Source organism: Rhamphochromis sp. 'chilingali' (assembly GCF_963969265.1).
Source record: "Rhamphochromis sp. 'chilingali' genome assembly, chromosome: 6".
Taxonomy (NCBI): domain Eukaryota; kingdom Metazoa; phylum Chordata; class Actinopteri; order Cichliformes; family Cichlidae; genus Rhamphochromis; species Rhamphochromis sp. 'chilingali'.
In genome coordinates this window covers 13,969,654-13,989,604 of record NC_137933.1, presented here as the reverse complement: position 1 = coordinate 13,989,604, position 19,951 = coordinate 13,969,654, and the positions used below count along the sequence as shown (strand labels likewise).

Here is a 19,951-nt window from a genome sequence, read left to right as displayed (position 1 = left end):
TGGGCCAATTCTTGCCCCTGGGCCTTATGTTTGACACCCACAGTCTTGACTATGGCTACATGCCCAGAGTTGCTGACATGTGATTGGCCAATTAGCTAGTATTAGCAACCAGCAGTTGAATAGATGTACTTAATGAAGTCAGTGTACACCTAAATGAGGTCTGTATTGAGCTACAATGTTTCTAACAAAGATTTGCAACTTCTATATTCAGGCTTCTTAAATTTCCAGTTCTCTCTCTTTTTTGTATGAGTAATATCATTCAGAATAAAATATTACAATTTCACAATTAGCAACAGAAAAGAGATAAAGAAAAGTTAACATTTGCCTCTGCTCACTGCAGTTCTAACTATTATTATGCTGCCTTGTGAGCTCGGTTTGTCAAGAAAATCATGGCAGAAACACAAAAAAATTAAAACATTTTATTACAAACAAAAACAGTGATACCGTTCCTGAATTTCCTTGGTGATTAATATCAGAGACATGGAAAGGTTTACGCACAACCCCCCCACAGCCTCTTAACAAGTGAAAGAAAGAACATTTTAAAGATCATGACTGGCAAATCGCAACCTCCTCCATCAAAACAACACAACTCTGAAATACTGGGCATACACCTGTCTGTGTTAAAATACTGTCAGTTGATGATATGGAAAAGAAAGTGGAGTATATAGGATGGATGATACCATGCTGAAGCTATCCGTTTTAGCACGTCCCCTTAGTTAAAGTCATGATTTGATTGTCAGTGGCCTTCTCATCACAATTGAGAAAATGTCAGTATCAAAAAAAGCCAATTAACTTTAAGTGATGGTAATTTTAGTAATTTAAGAATTTCTAAGGTTATTTATTCTCTTAAAGTCTGCCTTTTTACAGACATCAGCTAAATAACATGAAAGCTCCAAAGCACATAATGAGCTATACTGTCTCCTGAAGGGATGCAGTGGTGCAGGTTTTGCTCACTTATTCCACTTGTAAAGAGTACAGTGCCTCACTCTGACCAAATATCTTGTTAGACATGAGGTATGTCAGCTGACATGCTTTGTACGGTAATAAAAATCATAATGTGCAGTTCTAACAAACGGTAAGATTTACATCTTATAACAAAGCATCAGTGGTGACAAATCAATCTATAAAACAAAAAATAAAAGGTTACATGGTTTAGAAGAGGCCTTGATGGTGAATTAAGGGCAAGTTTTTGTCATTTGACTCAGGTAAAACATTCAACTCCCACTTCAAAAGCTTTGCAAGCGTGAAGACGTGAGGCCCCCAGAGGCTGTAGATCTCTCTTAATTAGATCTGTTGTTATTCCTCTGCCTGTCCTTTGGCACCCCTCTTTTTCCAGTTACATCAGTGTGCTGTGGATCCTGCTGTGGCATTGAGCTGCAGCAGCGCTGTTACATTCAGGGCTCTCTATATATTGCGTTCTCTGCCATCCGTCACTGTGTGATGAACTGCTGACCTCCCTCTTTAGGCGCTAGCCTCCTGGCAGTTTGTGCAACTGCGTGCCACCCTCTGCCTGTGTGTCTGGATCTGCACTGTGCACCTGGTGAGGCCGTAGGTGTGAAGCAGCATGTGACGCGCCTTTGCCTGGACCTCCTCCCAGTTGTTAGCACTGGAGGGCGCTGTGCACACAAAGAGACCTTTAAATATATTATATATATATACACACACATATACAAACAACAACAACAACAACAACAACTTGCAACTAACAAACAAACAGCTTATGATAATTAGGGCTGGTGACGCCAACAGACTGGCTCTGTGATTGGCTGCACACTGGACACCGTTTAAACTTTGGTGGAGAAATTATGCATCACGGATAATCCTGTCCACCGTCTGTACCACTTACTGGACAGGAGGCGTTTTCTCCTCTCAGATTCATTCAGCTGTGCTGCCGTGAGGACAGATGCAGGAAATCTCGCAGTAAGTCTAGACATTGCAACACATCTGTCTGAGCAGTATACCAACATGACCAGGCTTTCGATCGACAAACTTAAAAACCTCAGTCAGAGGTGAGGGGTGTGACAACAGCAGTTAGCAGCTTTCTTTGTTACTCCAGGCTTTCTGCTTCTGGCTCTGGGCATGCTTACGTCACATTAAATTCATCTGATCACAAACACATGCAGAAGAATAAATGTAATAGTATATTTACACTAATGTGTTCTTTTTAAACTGCATGCACTTAAACATTAATGGTTACTCAGTGCATTCAGCTCTGACACTATCCCATAGCCTAATAAAGAAGAGAACTCGATTTGTTGTGTCACCATATCAAAGTGAAATTAATTTTTGATGATGAATAACCTAAAACTGTAACAGATCAGTTTTCTAATGTGTGCTGCAGTAGCTGCAATTCCAACAGCAGAGGGAAAAAAATAAAAGAGCCATCATCGAAGTTAATGTAAATTAAAGTGACAATGTGATGCTCTGTTTGTGTTGCCACAGCTGGGTCACATTTTGGCTGTGTTGACCTCTACAAGATGCATCTATATGTATTCCTGCAGCAGAGAATCCATTCTGAAGAGGATACCGTGAATAAAAGAATCAGTGAAAATGTGGCACTTCCAGTTTCAGTTTACTTCCAGGTGATTTTAACCTGAAACTCTGAACACAATCTGCTCCTGACCATGTTATGTGCTATGGTAATTTAATTCAGTTTAATTCAGAACCTACAACAATACAGAGAAATCCCCCAAAATCAAACAACTCCCTATGAGCAACCACTTAAAGAAAGTGGGGAGGAAAAACTCCCTTTTAACAGGAAGAAACCTCTAACAGAACCAGGCTCAGGGAGGGGCAGCCATCTAGGAAGTGTTAGCCGACACACTGTGGAGGAGAGTGAGAGGTTAATAATAATGAATGAATGCGGAGTGGTGTATAAACACACAGAGTGAAAAGAGGTGAGTGAAGAAGAAATACCCCCAGAAGCCTACAGCTATTGAAGCACCGTGACTCTTAACACTTTATTAGTTAATGGAGGGTTCATGGTCACCTGATCCAGCCCCAACTATGAACTTTATATTAAATTAAAAAAAGAAAAGAAAAAAGGAAAGAAAGTTTCAAGCCTAGTCTTAAAAGTAGAGAGGGTGTCTGTCTTTCGAATCTGACCTAGTCAAGTAAAAAGATTTCCAACCTGCACCGTTACAACACTACAACACATAACACACACAGACACTAAACTGCTTTACTGCACTGAACTGTATTCTGTTTTTACTTCGTTAAATCGGACAATTTTACACATTGTATTCTATTGAAGTGAAGTGGAACTCTATTGTAATGCTTTACATATTTGCATAAGAAGCCAAAGACCCCAGGAGGGGACACGAATCCCTCTGGGGTTGTGTCAGGATGGTGTAAAACCTCTGCCAAATCAAACATGCAGAGCTACCCACTATTGTGACCCTTTCCTAAAGGTCAAATGGAGCAGATGAAAGTCGCTCTTTATACTATTGTATTGAGTTGCATAACCATTAAAGATAGTTGTTGTATGTTTGTTATAATTACATTTTTGGCTGCTTTAACACAGGCATGTCCAAGCTTCGGAATACATAAAGTTTATATTATCTTAAGGTGGACGTGGCCATTGTGAGTTTGGCATTCTGGTCATTGCTAAAGAAATCAAGAAATCATATTTTTATCATATTTAATTTTAGGCTGATATCTGCAACTATTGTTGAACTGACTTTTCTGTAGGCAGTGAAAATTCACGCTCCAACTCCAACAATGACTGAACAGCTCCCTCTTGTGTACAATCTACAGCTTAGCGCATGAGTGGACTGTTCTGTGTGCCACATTTCAATACAGTTAAGTGGGTCAGAGTTAAACAGTGAAAGCCAGTTTTATACACTACTTTGTTGCATTGGCTTTATAAACACTTATTTCTAATTTTAAAGCAAAAGCTTGAATTAAGAAAAGTCTATAGTTGTCTAACAATGATAAATAAATAAATGAAGAACTGGCACTTTACTTTTAAAATGGTGGAAAAAACATTTGTGTGGCCCAAACTTTTCAAACATACTCTAGCACGCTACATTTCGCAGCAACCAGTATGAGCACTTTTCCTGCAAATCTTCCCTGCTGTCAAGTCCGATGGGGCCAGAATTATGAAAACAAACAAGTCTGAAAACAAAGAAATTCCAGAGAAGGCTGTGATACAGATGGACAAAGACTCTACACAGACCCTTCGCTTCTGACATTTAAAGCACAGACAAATCAGTACAGGAAATGGCACAAATAAGAGAAGCTTGCTAAACCACAGCCCAGATGTGCTTCCTCAGCAGAAAGTTCATGACGTCACTAACTCTATCTTGCCCAAAAGAAGTCACTGCCAACAGATTTTTAAAATATATTTAAACTAGACTTAAAGGAATTCTTAATGTAAATTTTACTTTTTTTGTCAATTCTGACTACATGGTTATCATTGTATAAGCTCACTGAATAATTCTTGTTATTGATAATTGTTCTGCTCGTCCTGAAGGAAAAATTTAATCCAATTTGGTACTGGCAAAGTATACCTAATGAAGTGGCCAGTGAGTGTATTACATCCATTGTAAAGTACACGACTAAAGAAAAAGTGTTCATCATCTGTGTGCAAACAATGACAACTGTTTTTTGTGTGAAAAGAAGTTCTGTTTTTCAGTGTTTCAGTAGTTTCTAGGTAACATTCAAGAAGATGTTTCGTCAATCCCAAATTGAACAGGGTTTTTCCTGCATACAGAAATCCCCCCAAAAGCTTTAGCCAGATGAAAAATCACCTGCTCTGCACTGTCGTGAAATTGTGGTTTTTATTTTCAATCACATTACACATTTCTTATTGCAGCTACTCACTCAGCTGGAGATGCACCAGTGCTGCAGTCTTGTCTGCCGTCAGCGCCCAGACGTTCAGCTCATCGACTGATTGGACATCCTCCAGCTTAAGGAGGTCCTCTCTGATTCGCTGAGTGTCCAGGTGCCTGGGAACACCTGACACAGCAAGAGAAAACGTCAGCAAACAAATTAGTGTGCCCATCCCGCTCTATACTGTTTAAAGTAAACAGAATGCCCTGATGGGATTCTGCAACAGGAGATGGGACTTACCCTCCAAAACGATGACTCCTGTGTCTCGTAAGATGCGTAATGTGGTAAAAAGAACCAGAATGGAGAAGATGTACGTGCAGATGGGGTCTGCCAACTTTAACTCTGGCTGTGAAATCACAAAGCTACATCAAACCTCCTGAATCTTCTCAATTAATCTTCTTTTTATATTTTATTAAATACAATTTATCATACATCAGACCTACACTGTTGTAAAGCTCCATAACTACTACTTCCAAAAGGCAAAATTCCCATGTTTAGCAACTTCAGTGACATTTCCATTTTAGTTAGTTTAATTGGTTCTAAATGCAGGTTTGATAAGGACAAAGGGACATCAACACTTCTTTTTAACTTGTCACTGAGGAAGATAATAAAACAAAACTTTTTCACTTTATGCTGTGGAATAACATTCAAGATCATTTTCAATCAGTTAAGTGTGTCTCAAATGAAATTTATGCAAAGCAAATACACCTGCAGTATTAAAAATAAATATAAGCTGTTAAAAAAAAAAAAAGCAAACAAACACATACCTTGAACCGGACAATGTAAGCAGCTATGAGCACTCCGACACTCTGGAGGAGATCTCCCAAAGCATGGATGAATGCAGCTCTTACGGCGAGGCTGCCATGTGGCCTCTGCTGCTGAGCCGACTGTGAACTTGAAGCACCAGCAGGGGCGGGAGACTGACCGTGGCTGTGGCCGTGGCCATGTGAGTGCAGGTGACCATCTTGGTTTAACAAGAAGCCCATTCTATCATAGCCAGGGAAGCAAACAAGAAGTAATTGAGTCATTTTGTATATTTTTTTCCCTGCTACCACCAGGGGTTTAAAGACTTGCAGTCACAAGCTGTGGTTAAACATTACACACTGAAGATGTGTGTAATATTACTTACATAATGTTAACAGCCACCCCCACAGCTGCAGTGATGAGCATGACATCGCCGTCTATGCTGAAGTCCTGTTTTATTGTCCTTTGAACTGCCTCATAGAGCAGTATGCCAGTCAGTATATAGATGAGCAGCACACTGAGGACTGCTGCTACCACCTCTAGAAAGGAAGAAACAACCAGTTTATCTTTATCTACCAGTCTAGGAAATTAAGGGTTTTTTTGTTTTTTTTTTTAGACCATCCAATCTAATCTCGCATTTCTATTCAATGTTACTAAGTATTATCAGGCAACTTAGAATAAGACACTATCATGATATAACGCTTCTATGACACTACCCCCCAAAAAGCAGAAATGATCTTATTCTTACTCAGTTACTATAACTCAGTTCATTCGCTCTGCCCACTGTGGACCATTTTCTTCCTGTCAGGTTTAATTTTTACTGAAAGTTAAACAGAGTTTACTGCACCTTCACCCCCTGATCTAACATTTGTTTTCCAAGTTATATGCTGTTCCTGATCAAATATAATTTCTATTTATGGCTCAAACACAAGTCTAGTGTGAACCTTAATTTTAATTTAAGTGGACACCACCATGTGGGGTTTTCCCGGCTCAGAGAGACTTTTTCTTCTATGTAGGAAAAACCCTTCTATTTGTCTACTGACAAATTGTTCCTCCCCAATACCCTGTGTTAGTTTTTTCCCTGTTTTAGTTTATTTCTAGTCCACCTTAAGCTCATGTTTTGCTTTGTATTATTTCACCATGTCTTATCTGAGCCAATGAGTATGCTGTTTAAGAAGACATAAATCTTGGGAGAATGAAGAAATTTGTAGTGTTAAAAATCTGCTCTGTCATATTTATAAGTGTTGAACTGATAAAATGTAGCAGACCAAAGCAATCACGTGTCAAAGAGGTGCGTATTAATTAATTAATGTATTAAAGAAAGCAAAAAGAAAAAAACAAAAGAAAAAACAGAACTATCCTGGTTTACATTACATTTAAATACAAAAAGAAAGAAAACTGTAAGTCAGGTTCCCTGCTGGGTCTTTTATTATCCCAGAGATTCCTCAGAGATGTCTTCCAATAACCACAGATTTCCACATTTCACAAATGGAACCAGCTAGGATGAACTTTTGGCGTTTCTGACTTTTGGTCAAACAAAACAGCGCAAATTGAATGTGTTAACTAGGCCTTTCCTAGTAAACTAAACAAACTCTAAGATAAACTGATAATAAAAATTATGACGGACTGCAACTTTACAACACTTCTGCTGGAATAATATTAGCTGAGGTCACAAAGCATTAGCTGAATGTAAACTAAAACACTCTAATATCAAACTATTTTCAGACACATTCCCTCCCATAGCTGATATTCTACTTCAAAGGTCTAACACAGTTTCAGCTAGAGAAGAAGAAAAGGGCAGTCAACACAAACAAATAATCTAGGATTCGGGGGCCTTTAGATCCAAACAGAGTGACCACACTAACTGCTGTATAAGGACTCCAAAACTTAGAAAACAATGCGTCCTGTAGTTCAAGTAGTTGCCATCTACATGAATGATTGCACTTCAACAAGAGTTTTGTAATAAATCCAGAGACACATGAAGACATTTATATATTTACTTTAACCCTACCGCCATAAAATAGAAACAGTGGTTTATAACCAAAGGATAAACATTCATAGCAGATAACATTCATAGAGTCAACATGACATTTATCAGTTTCTGGCAGAACTTTTACAATTATGCATCTCTAATGCTGTAAGGCAGAGATGTCAAACTGATTTTACACCATGGGGCACATACTGCCCAAGTTTATCTTAAGTGGGCCGGACCAGTTAAAGTCCCCTTTCCATCAGTGTAAAGAAGTTTAACTACACATCTAATCCCTGAGATATCTTAATAAAAGAAATAAAAGGTGCAATTTCTCAGCACGTCTCTTTAGGTTTAAACTGTAAGAAATAAACCTTTAAAACAGAAAAAGTTCTGGGAGTTAGTCGGCCAGGCAGACCTGGAATTATAACAAAAATGAGAACATACCTAGACGATGGAGTCCAAAAGTGAATCTCTTGGTTGGTGGTTTAGTCGTAAGAAAGAGGGCCAGCATAGAAAACAGAATACCCACAACATCGGCTAAGATGTGCAACGCATCGGTCATGATGGCTAAACTGTTGGACACACAACCACCTGAAAGCAAAACATAATAATAATCACAAAATATATTCAAACAACTTGTGTGTAACTAATACACTATTAAAAAGTACTGTTTTACTAGAGACAACTGAGACATAAAGAAGACGAGCAGTCCAGTTCATGTGGGTTCAAAACAAGAACGGCAGATAAAACCTTGATTAAACATGACTTGTAGTTTGTGTTTTTCTACCATCTTTTTTTCTTTCTGGAATAATCATTTTTTAACCGGGGCTAAGTAAACTCACTAATCTATGAGATGGCTGGCGTCAAGAAATAAACAGCAGAGGTTTTAACCCATGCCTGAAATTAATGTTTGACGTGTATAATCAGTCATAGGATCTGCAGGCTGCCTGCAATCCTGACATGCAGCTTACGCAGAACACCAATGAAGAAAATGCTGCCACTTTCTGACTCTCAAACTTTGAGACATGTGAATGAAATCTACTGGCTCACACTTACCTAATCTTCATGCTTTATGGTGTTTTTGTTTTAAGAAAGCTGGCCTTACATGGAAGCCTTTTATTGCTACTGACATCTCATTCGCCTCTTATCATTCATAGATCTGTTATTAAGTTTCCTCTTGTGATCAACCACACAGCGACAAAGGTCCATCTCTTACCTATAATTTCACCCGTCATAAAGAGCAAATACAGCAAAGCTGCAATGCCAAGCCTCTTCATCACCCTCCTGTGTTTGATGGCCTCCCGCTTTCTAGTGCAGCTGTCACAAGGATCCATGTTTAGCCCCGGGCTGCCCAGGCTGGAAGACGAGTCCAGCAGGGAGTCATCATCATCTGCCACCAGCGTGTTCACGGCCACACCGTTGGACGAAGCTCCGGCGGAATAGTCCGACATCTCTCCAGACACCACGACCTTCAGCTTGTTGAATCTGGGCGCCTCATCGTCCGCCAGCTCGTCCGAAAAATCGAAAGGTGCCGTGTCGCTCAGGTCCCAGTCGCTTCGCTCCCTCCTGAAGGCGGACCGCACCTTGCCGAACAGGCTCCCACCTGACATCTTTGATACCGATAAGGGTGAGCTCTGTCTGTAGGCTGCTGTTCTCTGGGGTAATCATTCACGCTTTTCTAGCGGGTGCTCGACGGTGGGATTGTACGTCTACTCCATCTCAGCAACTGCAGGACAAAAAAAAAAGTGATATCAAAAACACACAGAAAGCATCCCTTCACGTTCGCACAGCTCACCGATTTCTACAGCGGGGTCTCAAAGAGCCATTTACACGACTGACAAAACGCTGAACTTACGTTTCAAATATAAGACCTCAAGTCGCTCACTTTTCCACGTGAGCCGATGAACTTTGAGTTCAACAGTCCCCCTAAAAACAGTATTGGCTAAACAGTAGCAAGCTAGCTAGTAAACGTTAGCTACCCTGTGGTGTTGGCTTGTGACTCTCACACAGTCACCAAAGCGCGGAAGACTGTGAGGAAACATGAGCGGGACTTACCACTAACTGTTCCCTCAGACTGTTCAAACGTATTTCGTTCCCACGTTAAAAACGGTCATGTCAAATGTGGTTGAACCGTCAGAGTCGAGGAAAAGAACTACCTCTGTACTGCTGTTGACACATTCCCAGCAGCAAGTTTGGTTTCACAGGCACAGTCACGTGATTACACAGATCACATGACGGGTCTTTTTTTTTTCCTTTTAAGACGCAGTGACAAATCCAAAATATTTCCGCTCTGTTTTCTTCTTTTTTTGTTGCTAACATAGCCGTACTAATCACGGCTACAGTTACTGATACATGCCGATTAAACCAGGTAAGGTGCTGACTGCTGTTTACAGACTGCCGAGCCGCTGCTCTGCCTCTCGTGGATCACGCTGTGCTCATTATGGAGCAGCTGAGCAAGCTAGCTAGTTCTTCACAACCTTTACATACCTGATGCTCGATCAGCTGATATTTGCCTCTAGATAAAACAGTAAAAGCCGACTGTCTGCCTTTTCTGTGCCTCTTTGTAGGGTAGAAAAGCACTGGGTCAGTAGAATCGTCACATATGGAGGTAGAAGGAATGGAGGATGAAGGATCTTCGTCCCAAAGTGAACTTCCTCACAGTGAAGGTGTGTGTCAGTGTGTGTGTGTTTAAACCTCTGCTGCCTAAACTTGAATTTGCGGTTGGCTTTAACTGCAAGCCCTGACATGGCAGCTCAGGCATCCTCAAGTAGTTGTAAAAGGTTTTTAATCTACAGCTGAAAGAACGGTTTGTGGAGTTACCAGTATTTCTGCATTTTTTTTACGCATAACGTAGTCAAGGTTTATATAGGTCCCAACTATAGATCCACACAGCATGACAAATACATTCACACGACCTCAGCAGTGTTATAGAAATGTGAGAAGTTTCACAAAGCCACTCCACCAAAACAGAAACTGTCTACAAGTGGGAACTTTGGGAACTTTCATACACATATTGCACCAAGAGCACAATGTGGAATTATGGTTTCAAAGGGTTGACAGACTTTGTGTATGTGTATATATATATATATATATATATATATATATATATATATATATATATATATATATATATATATATATATATATATATATATATATATGAGCGTAATATTTGTATTAAAAATTAATGTGTAATATATTCCCCTTAACTGAAAACACAGAGGTGCCTAAAAGCAGGCTAACGCTTTTTTCTCACATTAGCCAAAGTGTGTTGTTCTTCACAGTAAATTTTCCATTTTAATGTAACCCCTACACAACCAGCTCTGCAACTATACAAACAGTTGTAGTTCAGAAACCTTTCTGATGTTTTCTCTAACCTGATGTTAGGATAATCCCAATGACAACATCTTTATCATACTTTAGAAAGCTCCTCCAGAGAGACACACATTTACACAGCGTAGTGCCATTTTAACATTCACAATGAGAATAAAAACTATTTTATTAAAACAAAAATAGAATAATGGAGGCTTTAACTGGACAGTTGTGAAAAGCTGTTATTCATATTATCCATAAAATCTAAATAAAGTATGGATGATGTGATTTTCAGGTGAATTTCATTTAGCTTTTATTAAGGCCACACCAAAAGGCTGAACTCCATTCTGCTTAATGGTAACTTTATGTCTTTAGAAGCTTGTTGGTACAGCCGTCCACAGCATTCACGGTTTCTCGTGTGGCACCTTGGGGAAATCAACTGGGCACTTCTGGTCTTGAGGTTCAAAGAGTAAAGAACATGCATACAATTTTGATAATTAAATTAAACTGTCATTCTGTGGATGGTCCAACAATTAGCTGAAATGCACATGTTTATAGAATGAGAACAGTAAAGCTTTCAGCTTGTATTTATGACATTGAAACATCAGCTAATCCAGATCACACTCACAACAAAGAAAGCCAACATCTCAGTAATTAGAATAAATGAAGTAAAAGGTAGCCCGTTACATTTAAAGGATATTCTTTTTCTTTCATAAATATTCATAAATATTTCACAGATCTACAGTCGGTCCAGCAAGAATCATTGCATCTGGATGGCTCAGCCCCGGTGGAAAACGTGTATGTGGATAAGAAAGCAGTGGACAAACTCACAGAGGGATTCCTCACTCACTACCTACCAGATCTGCAGAACTCTAAGAGAGCCCTCCAGGAGCTCACGTGAGTATTGACGTGTGTCATTGTTTCAGGACGCACTCTTGGGCTTGACATCATGTTAGGGTTCACACATTTGCCTAAAAAATCATAATCAATTACCAAATCAAGCATTCGGAGGTACTTGCTTTGGCAACCCCTTGTGAATAAGAGAGAAGCAGAAAGTAGCTTCAGTCAGCAGCAGGTTCCCTCCATTTCGCTCCGTTTACTGCAGTTTCTCCAGTTTTCGGCATGTTCTTGTCCAGCCTGCTTCAGTGGGGGAACTGTAAATACACAAGAGCATTCCAGATCAGGATCTGGTAATCAAATAACATGTCAGGGCAAGTCTGTGCCAAAGGCTGCAATCAAGGATGAGATTACTCCTGCTGTTGCAATTGTTCTAAGTCCAGTCAGGTAAATGCACACATTGGTGGATCTGAATAAGGCCCAAGAGTTTTTTGCTTGTCAGTAATCACTGAACTATTTGCATTAATAAGAAGCACCCATGAACCTGGAGTAGAGACTAAAAAGCTGTTTAGAGAATCTGGTTTTTGTAATTTCGAGTTGCCTTTTGCACAGACAACTCCCTAAAACACACAGGCGCTAACTACAGTAAACACACTACAGTTGGTTTGACCAGTTCCTCTGATGCTGCCAGTGAGATCATGTGTCATGAAAAACAAACACAAGCTTGTGGACACTTTTAAAAGGGATGTTTTTCATCTATATAATCACTTTATTTTCTTGTTTTTCAGACAAAATCAGCTTGTGCTGTTGGACACACTGGACCAAGAAGTCACAAAGTTCAGAGAATGTAATGCCTTATTGGACCTCAATTCCCTGGTATGTGTGAACTGAATTCTAATCTAATTTGTTGTTGTTGTTGTTGTTGTTGTTTGTGCACTCTACATCAGCCTACAGGAGTGATTTGTAAGCAAGGCCCTTTTCCTTAGTTTACAGAGGCGAAGGTGTACCACAATAAACTGGTGAACATAAGGAAAGAGATGATTATGCTCCATGAAAAGACAACTAAACTAAAGGTACTATTATCTTAGACGGCACTGGAGGCCGTGCTCTTAAGAGGAGGGCAAAATACTGAATGGAGGCAAATTAATCAAAGTCCTGCATGTTGTGTCCTCTCAGAAAAGAGCTTTGAAGCTGCAGCAACAAAAGCAGAAGGAGGCGCTGGAGAAGGAGCAGCAGCGGGAGAAGGAACTGGAGAGAGAAAGGCAGCTCAACGCCAAACCTGCTAAAAGAATGTAGGATCCCCAAGTGCGTCTGCTGTATTAAAAGACAATATGGGGCAAGGGGGCGGAGGTTTGCATGTTTTAGTCTATTTATTACATTTCTTATTCATTATAAAGCACGTTACTGCTAGCCATTTTCCAAAGTGCACAACTTTAAAATTATAAGATCAAATGAAATGGGGAAATATTATATGAACATCAACTTGAAACGTGCTTGATACATGTAATCCATGACAGTTAATATCAAATTCTACTTTAAATTATTGTTAAATGTTAATGCAGAGCTCACTGATATAAATTTTCTTTGAAATATTAACTGCATTTGAAGCATGATTGTTTTAAACGTACGTTGTTCCTGTTGCAGGCAGGTTTGTGTGGCACAGACAGAGTTTACCACCTGTTATCTTAATGGCTGTTTCTGCAGTCGTTATACGCTGAGAATGGCTTCAAAGACGTTTTTGGTTTCTAGGAGTAACGGGAATGGCTGTAAACTGACTAGAATAACTGGAACTTGCTTGAGTTTTGGAGTTGCGACTCTCTGGGACTTGTTTCTTCATTTCTATGGCAGCACCCACCATCTTTAGATCCATTTCATAAGGAAACAAATTTGGAACAAGATGTAATTTTTCTATGTGACTAATATGAATTGAAAGAAGTGGAAAAAAAACGTAAAGAAAAAAATCTGTTTAACCGTCTTGAAACCGAAAGATGCTTTGGAAAATGTTTCTCTTCTTAAGTAATTCTTAGTACATGGACTAAAACTTGCAAAACCTCTGGTTTGATTGACCCCAGATTACATTGCCAAGAAGACCACAAACCAAAGACATTAACTAAATCATCAAATGCTGGTACTTCCCACTATCAGTGTCTGATGGCACACCAATTTGTGCACTTCTTCAAACAGAATTGTTGAAAATTACTCACGTAGCCATCAGACCACAGCCTGGGATAATCACTGCGCTTGGTGTCATTTGTTGAAGTATTAATATGTTGTTCCTGGACCCTCTTAGTGTTGAATGTTATAAAACAAGACATGCTGTTTAAAGCCACATAGGTCTGCACTAAATTTGCCTGACTGCATTTCTGCCGTTCAGATGATGTATAGCTAATTTATGATGGTGGATGAATAAAAATGTATCAAACTTTGCCATCACAATGATCAGTGTCTGTAAATTTGTTTAGTTGACCTTTTGAGAGGCTTCTATGCACTAGTTGTTCCTGAAACCTCAGTATTTGTACTATTAATAAAAAAACAGACTGGTTTATAGTATACGGTCTTATTGCTGTGTTCTTTTGTATTCTTTACTTCTCAGCTGTCTATGTGTGGAAAAATTTAGGGTGAACAGGTCGAAGCAAACTAAAAGTGCAAAGACAGTGTTTGTGTGGGGCACTGTGGGTCATGCTCCTGATGCTGCGAGATGGTTTGAAACTCTACTGAAGTTTAAAAAGTGCGCTTATGCCGCAAGCTTCTTGGATTTGAGCAAAGTAGGAATCTTCTGCTTATAGATTTTTAATCTTAAGAATGTTTTCTGTCTGGTAAATATCTGGGCAGGTTACATTTTGGGCTGCACAGATACACTCACCGGTCACTTTATTAGATACACCCTTTTGCCGTTTAATTCTTCATGGCACAGATTCAAGAAGGTGCGGGAAACGTTCCTCAGAGGTTTTGGTCAGAATATGATAGCAAAACAAATATTTGTCAGGTACACATCCATGATGTCAATCTCACATTCCACTACATCCCAAAGGTGCTCTATTGGACTGAGATCTGGTGACTGTGGAGGCCATCTGAGTAGAGTGAACTCATCGTCATGTTTGACAAAGCAGTCTGAGATGATCTGAGTTATGTGACATGGTGCGTTATCCTGCTGGAGGCAGTCATGCGAAGACCGGTAGGCAGTTAATACACAGCAGGATGCTCAATCATCCGGGGACAAAGCAGGATAGATCCGTGCTTTCATGTTGTTTACATCGTCTCTGACCTTACCGATGGTTGCAGCAGAAAGGCAATCTCAATGGACCAGGCAATGTTTTCCTGGTGTTTGCCTGGTGTGATCTTCTGCTGCTGCTACCCATCTGCTTTAGTCTGTCCATTCAGACATGCTCTTCTCCATACTTTGTTGTAATGAATTTCTTTTGCCTTCCTATTAGCTCAAAGCAGTCTGGCTATTATCCTCTCCACTCTGCAATCAAGACATTTTTGCCAAGAGAACTGCCGCTCACTGAATACTTTTCGAAGCGTTCCCTGTAAACCCTAGAGATGCTCGTTTGGGAAAATCCCAGAATATCACCAGTTTCTGAAATACAGATCACCCTGTACGGCACCCACAACCACGCCACATTCAAAGTCACTTAAATCACTTTTCTTCCAAATTCTGATGCTCACTTTGAACTTCATCAACTTTGTCATCTTAACGATATCTGCACAGATATCGTTAAGATGAGTTGCTATCTGATTGGCTGATTAAATATTTGCACTAATGAGTGGTTGTTCATGTGTACCTGACAAAGTGTCTGGTAAGTGTGTTGTGCAATTTTCCCAGCTTCTTATATCCATAAATAGAAGACAACATTTATTTTTCTTCTCACACATTTCTATATTTGGGACATTTCACTGACAAAAGAACAATTAGTGACCTTATATGAGTTGTACTAAGCATCTAAGTCCACCAGGTGTCAGCAGAGTGACAGTTAATTTACCCGGATCTGGCTCTGTGACGATGGGGCACATGTGGGACACACCCCTGCAAAGTGACTGATCCATGAATGCTTCTCTCCTTTTTTTGGATGTCTGCATATTCTGTGGTTTAAATGAAAACTCACAACTGAAAATTTTAATCTGTTAATGTATATTTTAAAAACCTCATCCAGTGCTGGGTTTTATCGTGCTGGCAGGTGACAATTTCTTATGGAGGACCACAAGAGCCACGCGCATTGAAATAAAGAATTCTGTGCTTAAATAATGAATTGTAGAATAAATTCTGCATTTGTAAATTCATTTTTGAATTCCAATTTAATAAACTGCATCTCAATGGGACATTCCTGGTTAAATAAAGGTTAAATAAAATAAAAAAAAATCCTTTTCCCAATTGCTCTTTAATAAACTGCATTTCAAAATCCTTTTTCCATTTTCTCTTTAATAAACTGCATTTCAAAATCATTTTTGCATTTGCACTTTAATAAACTGCATTTCAAAATCCATTTCCCTTTCCTGTTCGCTCCGGATTAGCTCTTGGATTAATTTCCTTGCGGCTATTCAAATTAGCCACACAGTGGGATGTAAGGAGCTCTCTGATTGGTTGGACAGACACAGGCTGTCTGCTTGGATTTTTCTAGCTCATAGCTTCGCCCTGCTACGAAGCGTGTGTGCTTGTACAAAGGCCGTTCAGCCTTTGGATTTACACTCGGCTCGACATGGATATGTGAAGAATGAAGGGACCCTGCAGCGAAACGGAGAGCTCAACCTCTGACTGAGTGCCTGTTTTCGCAGTCTGACCACCTGTTGAAGGTAACGTGCTAACATGGCTAACGCTAGCATCACCTCACGTAGCCCCGTTATTTTAAGGTCATCTTAGTTTATGAAAATTTTACGTGGCAGCTGTACGAGCTAGCTACGTGATTTTGTAAGCTGCTGTGCTCTTCACAAATAAAGCTGGAATCAGCTCAGATTATTAGAACCGGCACTGAGGCCTGTTACATTTATACAGTGTTAGAGCAATGGCTGCAACCTACAGCCTTTAAACTAGCGATTAAAATGCTGACAGTAAACTCGTCAGTCCAGATGTTACCACATTACTTTATGATGCTTAGAGTTAAAACAACTGAGACAGGTTGATTAAAATAACAGCTGTCAGTTCTCTCATTCCTTATATCAAGACTGGAGATCACACTACTGATTTCAGTTCATTTAATATGTGAGTGCACAGATTCATTCTCAACTGGACATAAACGATGATCAAAGGTTGTATATATGATGAATTCATCAAATCCCAGCCTCTAACACAGTGCGCTGAATCTTAGCTTTGAATGTCCAGTATATTCTAATCAATGCAATTTAAGCATTCACTGAACCTACAGTATCTACACCTGTGTGGTAAAGACACAGATAATGAAATGTAATTATTAATACAATATACATCATGAAAAACGAAAGCTGAAATTGATTCAGTTCAGTACTTTTCTCTGTATGCTCTGTGATTATAAAGGCCTTAAATTCTGTGATACTGTAAATGATTTTCACAGAGGTCTTAACGTAGTTAAATCACTGCTGATAGTCTGGTTGTTTATATTTTCACGTTTTTGTGTCTGTAGGGCTGTTTGATGATGATTTGGATTCCTCTGGGAGATGAGGACACACCCACATCTGTTCCATACTGCAGCCATTGATGGTGTTATGGCTCTGAGGCAGCTTTGGGCCATCAGACGCACACACTGGAAAACCTTCATGCAGGAGAGACGGCCTCAGTGATTTAGGTTCATAAGCGAGTTCAAACATTTTCTGGCCTCTTATCACTTAGATTTCTTAGTCTTAAAAGTGAATGCATTTAAAGCAGGAACTGCGCACCTAGCCACCAGAAGTTTGGCAGCATGAGTACTGTAAAGTTTTGTAGGGTCCTTGTTAAAAATTCCACAAGCACCACACCACATTTGTCATATAAAGTTCCATTTTTTACAATACATTGTTGAAATTCTCTCCTGCATGAAGTCCAGGTGCTGGTTTTCCATGCGCGTGGCTCTTGTGGTCCTCCATAATTTCTGACTGCAAGTAACTTTCTTATAGAGGCGAACAGCAGGACTGATTTTTGTTTACTGACTCTGGTCCTCGCTGGTTTCTAAGACGGCCTCAACAGTCCCCACATAAACCTTAAATTGTCGCTGAACTGGTAAACAAACACGAGACGGACAAACATTGTCTCTGTTCACGTTAATTTTATATACTGTTGTCACGTACGAGGCACACACACAACAGGAGTTTGTTGACAGCAAAGTAGGTTACATTCCTCTCTCTCCCAACACGACCATGAGTCTCTCCCACCTCCTTCCACTTCGCATAAAACTCTAATTTTATACTCACTACTACAGCAGGAAACTGAGTCAAAAACAACATCACTCTGTTCACACCCGCCCTGTCCTTCTCGGCCGGGGGTGAACCACAGCGTGGCAAGCATCGTGGGGTCCAGACTTAGGAGAGAGGGGCACTCCGGTTCCACACCGATGAACTGAAGTACAGTGGAAACCACAGTTTGAATATCACTTTCAGTACCTTGACTTTGATTTTATTTGACATTTTTTTTTGTAAATACAGTGGCTCAGTATATGGATGCGTTTTTGCAACACTAATTGCTGGTGTTTTTCTGCATTTTTCTGAAAATGGGTCATGCAAAGACCCAAAAAAAGGAGAGAGGTTATGTTTGGGATTGTGATTTATTATAAAGGGAAAAAAAAACCTCCTTTGTGTAAAGAGGTTTTTGTTTGATTTATAATCAAATAATTTTTTATCCACTTAAAAGTGACATTTATCCCAACCTACTGAGTGGTTTTATTTTCCTTTTTTGGACTCATAAAATTTGACAAAGTGAACCTGTATCCGGATCTGCTCTTGAGTAGTTAATACTTTGATTGAATGAGGCTCTGGTCTCCCAAAAGGAGAAGGATCCAGAGGTAGACAGCTATAGAGGAGCAGTGGTTTCTGGGGCTGAGCTCTGTTCCCTGCAGGCATTTGGTTTAAACTTGTCTCTGCTTTTATAAACTTGGCCGTCAGGAAAAACATAACACCCCCCCTCCTTCACAAAGACGCAAGCGAGTCACAGACTGGAGCAACAGCAGATGATGCTGTAGCGTGCAGCCTTCCTGTCTAAGTAAACAGTGATTCAGACGGATGAGGAGTGGGAGGCTGTGGTTTGCTCCAGCCTGGCAGCACCAAGCCTCTCCCAGCTCCACCACAACAGGATATGGTCCGTGGGCCCACACTGGCCATGGTTGCTTCATAATATTGTCTTCTCCAGCTTTTACCATTTGGTTCGCCTGGTAATATTCATGCACGCTGACTACCATGTGAGAAGCTGGACCCATGTTTCTGGAAAATATATCTCACTGTGGTGTTTTTGACCAAAGTGACAGTGAGTGAGGTTACTTTCCCTTCTCATCTGTGTCTTATATAACTCTACATACGCAAGTCTGGACAAGTGGGCACGGAGAAGATTAGTAATTAGGTTTCTGTGACTCAACAGATGGTACAGTGCAGATTTTAAGCACAACAGTTTACTATGTAACCACCGCATCTTTCCAAAACAGTAATTTTCAAACATATTTCAACTTTATGCTTTGATGGGAAGGAAGAAAATGTCATAACTCAGTGATAATTTTATAAAGTGTTTTGTTTCTATGCTATGGCTTACTCAACTCAGCCAGAGCAAGATGTCCTTCATCTTAGTCCACAAACTTTATATGACTGTCTTGGCTGACCGCTGGCTTGCCAGTAACGATTTTATATGCGATGAGCTGATAAAATAAACAGACAACCTACTGGAGCGTTACGTAATGAAAGTGTCGATTGTCGGCTGTTCCTCTTTGTGAAAGTTTCACTGCTGGGATTTTACCAGTGAGAGGCTTGCTGTGTTTAGGGATATGAAACATGAAAAGCTTCACTTACATGTGAAAAAGGAAGCTTTCATGAGATTCTGTGTAATCCTGTGAAAAACTAATATGCCCTTTCTACCTCCACAGGAATAAGGGGGTAAATATCAGCTATGTGCTGCTAATTATATGCACTTGATTAACTGATCACCAGCAAGTGTGAGCACCTCTATAAGTGCAGATGTTTTTGATGTTTACTGGTCTGGAGCTTTAGGTGTGTGTTAACACAATCTCAGAAAATTCACCTCAACTTTGCATTGTGAAAAAGCTCAAGAGCTGCATTTCAGATTCTACGGGCCTCTGTTAGCATGTTAAATGTTAAAGTTCATGACAA

At 39.9% G+C, this 19,951-nt stretch overlaps 2 protein-coding genes and 1 long non-coding RNA gene across 4 annotated transcripts; 2 read left to right on the top strand and 1 right to left on the bottom strand.

Moving 5' to 3' along the window:
- Positions 1–405: 405 nt before the first annotated feature.
- On the bottom strand, positions 406–10,172 carry slc30a4 (solute carrier family 30 member 4). 2 transcript variants are annotated; one of them, XM_080885316.1, is made up of 8 exons: positions 10,037–10,172; positions 8,766–9,275; positions 7,994–8,140; positions 5,963–6,116; positions 5,601–5,820; positions 5,074–5,179; positions 4,825–4,959; positions 406–1,616 (listed from the first exon to the last, which is right to left on the bottom strand). In XM_080885316.1, the coding sequence occupies exons 2-8, from the start codon at positions 9,157–9,159 to the stop codon at positions 1,462–1,464; spliced, it is 1,311 nt and encodes a 436-aa protein (XP_080741442.1). In that variant the 5' UTR covers positions 9,160–9,275; positions 10,037–10,172; the 3' UTR covers positions 406–1,461. The 2 variants fall into 2 exon arrangements, with proteins under 2 accessions (XP_080741442.1, XP_080741441.1); XM_080885315.1 differs by lacking the exon at positions 10,037–10,172 and adding an exon at positions 9,605–9,756.
- bloc1s6 (biogenesis of lysosomal organelles complex-1, subunit 6, pallidin) lies at positions 9,772–14,248 on the top strand. Its single transcript, XM_080885317.1, has 6 exons — positions 9,772–9,917; positions 10,117–10,215; positions 11,599–11,758; positions 12,487–12,574; positions 12,685–12,771; positions 12,875–14,248. The coding sequence occupies exons 2-6, from the start codon at positions 10,152–10,154 to the stop codon at positions 12,992–12,994; spliced, it is 519 nt and encodes a 172-aa protein (XP_080741443.1). The 5' UTR covers positions 9,772–9,917; positions 10,117–10,151; the 3' UTR covers positions 12,995–14,248.
- Positions 14,249–16,251: 2,003 nt separating this feature from the next.
- Positions 16,252–19,518, top strand: LOC308398646. The gene is made up of 2 exons (XR_013971992.1): positions 16,252–16,489; positions 17,293–19,518. It is a non-coding gene; the product is annotated as an uncharacterized lncRNA (long non-coding RNA).
- The last annotated feature ends 433 nt before the right edge of the window (positions 19,519–19,951 follow it).

Excerpts from the sequence above, each read along its gene's own strand:
- bloc1s6 (XM_080885317.1), top strand. The coding sequence starts at position 10,152 with ATGGAGGTAGAAGGAATGGAGGATGAAGGATCTTCGTCCCAAAGTGAA. Across the intron at positions 11,759-12,486 it reads AGAGCCCTCCAGGAGCTCAC|ACAAAATCAGCTTGTGCTGT; the intron begins GTGAGTATTGAC and ends CTTGTTTTTCAG. Across the intron at positions 12,575-12,684 it reads TATTGGACCTCAATTCCCTG|TTTACAGAGGCGAAGGTGTA; the intron begins GTATGTGTGAAC and ends CCTTTTCCTTAG.
- slc30a4 (XM_080885316.1), bottom strand. The coding sequence starts at position 9,159 with ATGTCAGGTGGGAGCCTGTTCGGCAAGGTGCGGTCCGCCTTCAGGAGG. Across the intron at positions 5,180-5,600 it reads CTTACATTGTCCGGTTCAAG|CCAGAGTTAAAGTTGGCAGA; the intron begins GTATGTGTTTGT and ends GTGATTTCACAG. Across the intron at positions 4,960-5,073 it reads AGGAGTCATCGTTTTGGAGG|GTGTTCCCAGGCACCTGGAC; the intron begins GTAAGTCCCATC and ends TTGCTGTGTCAG.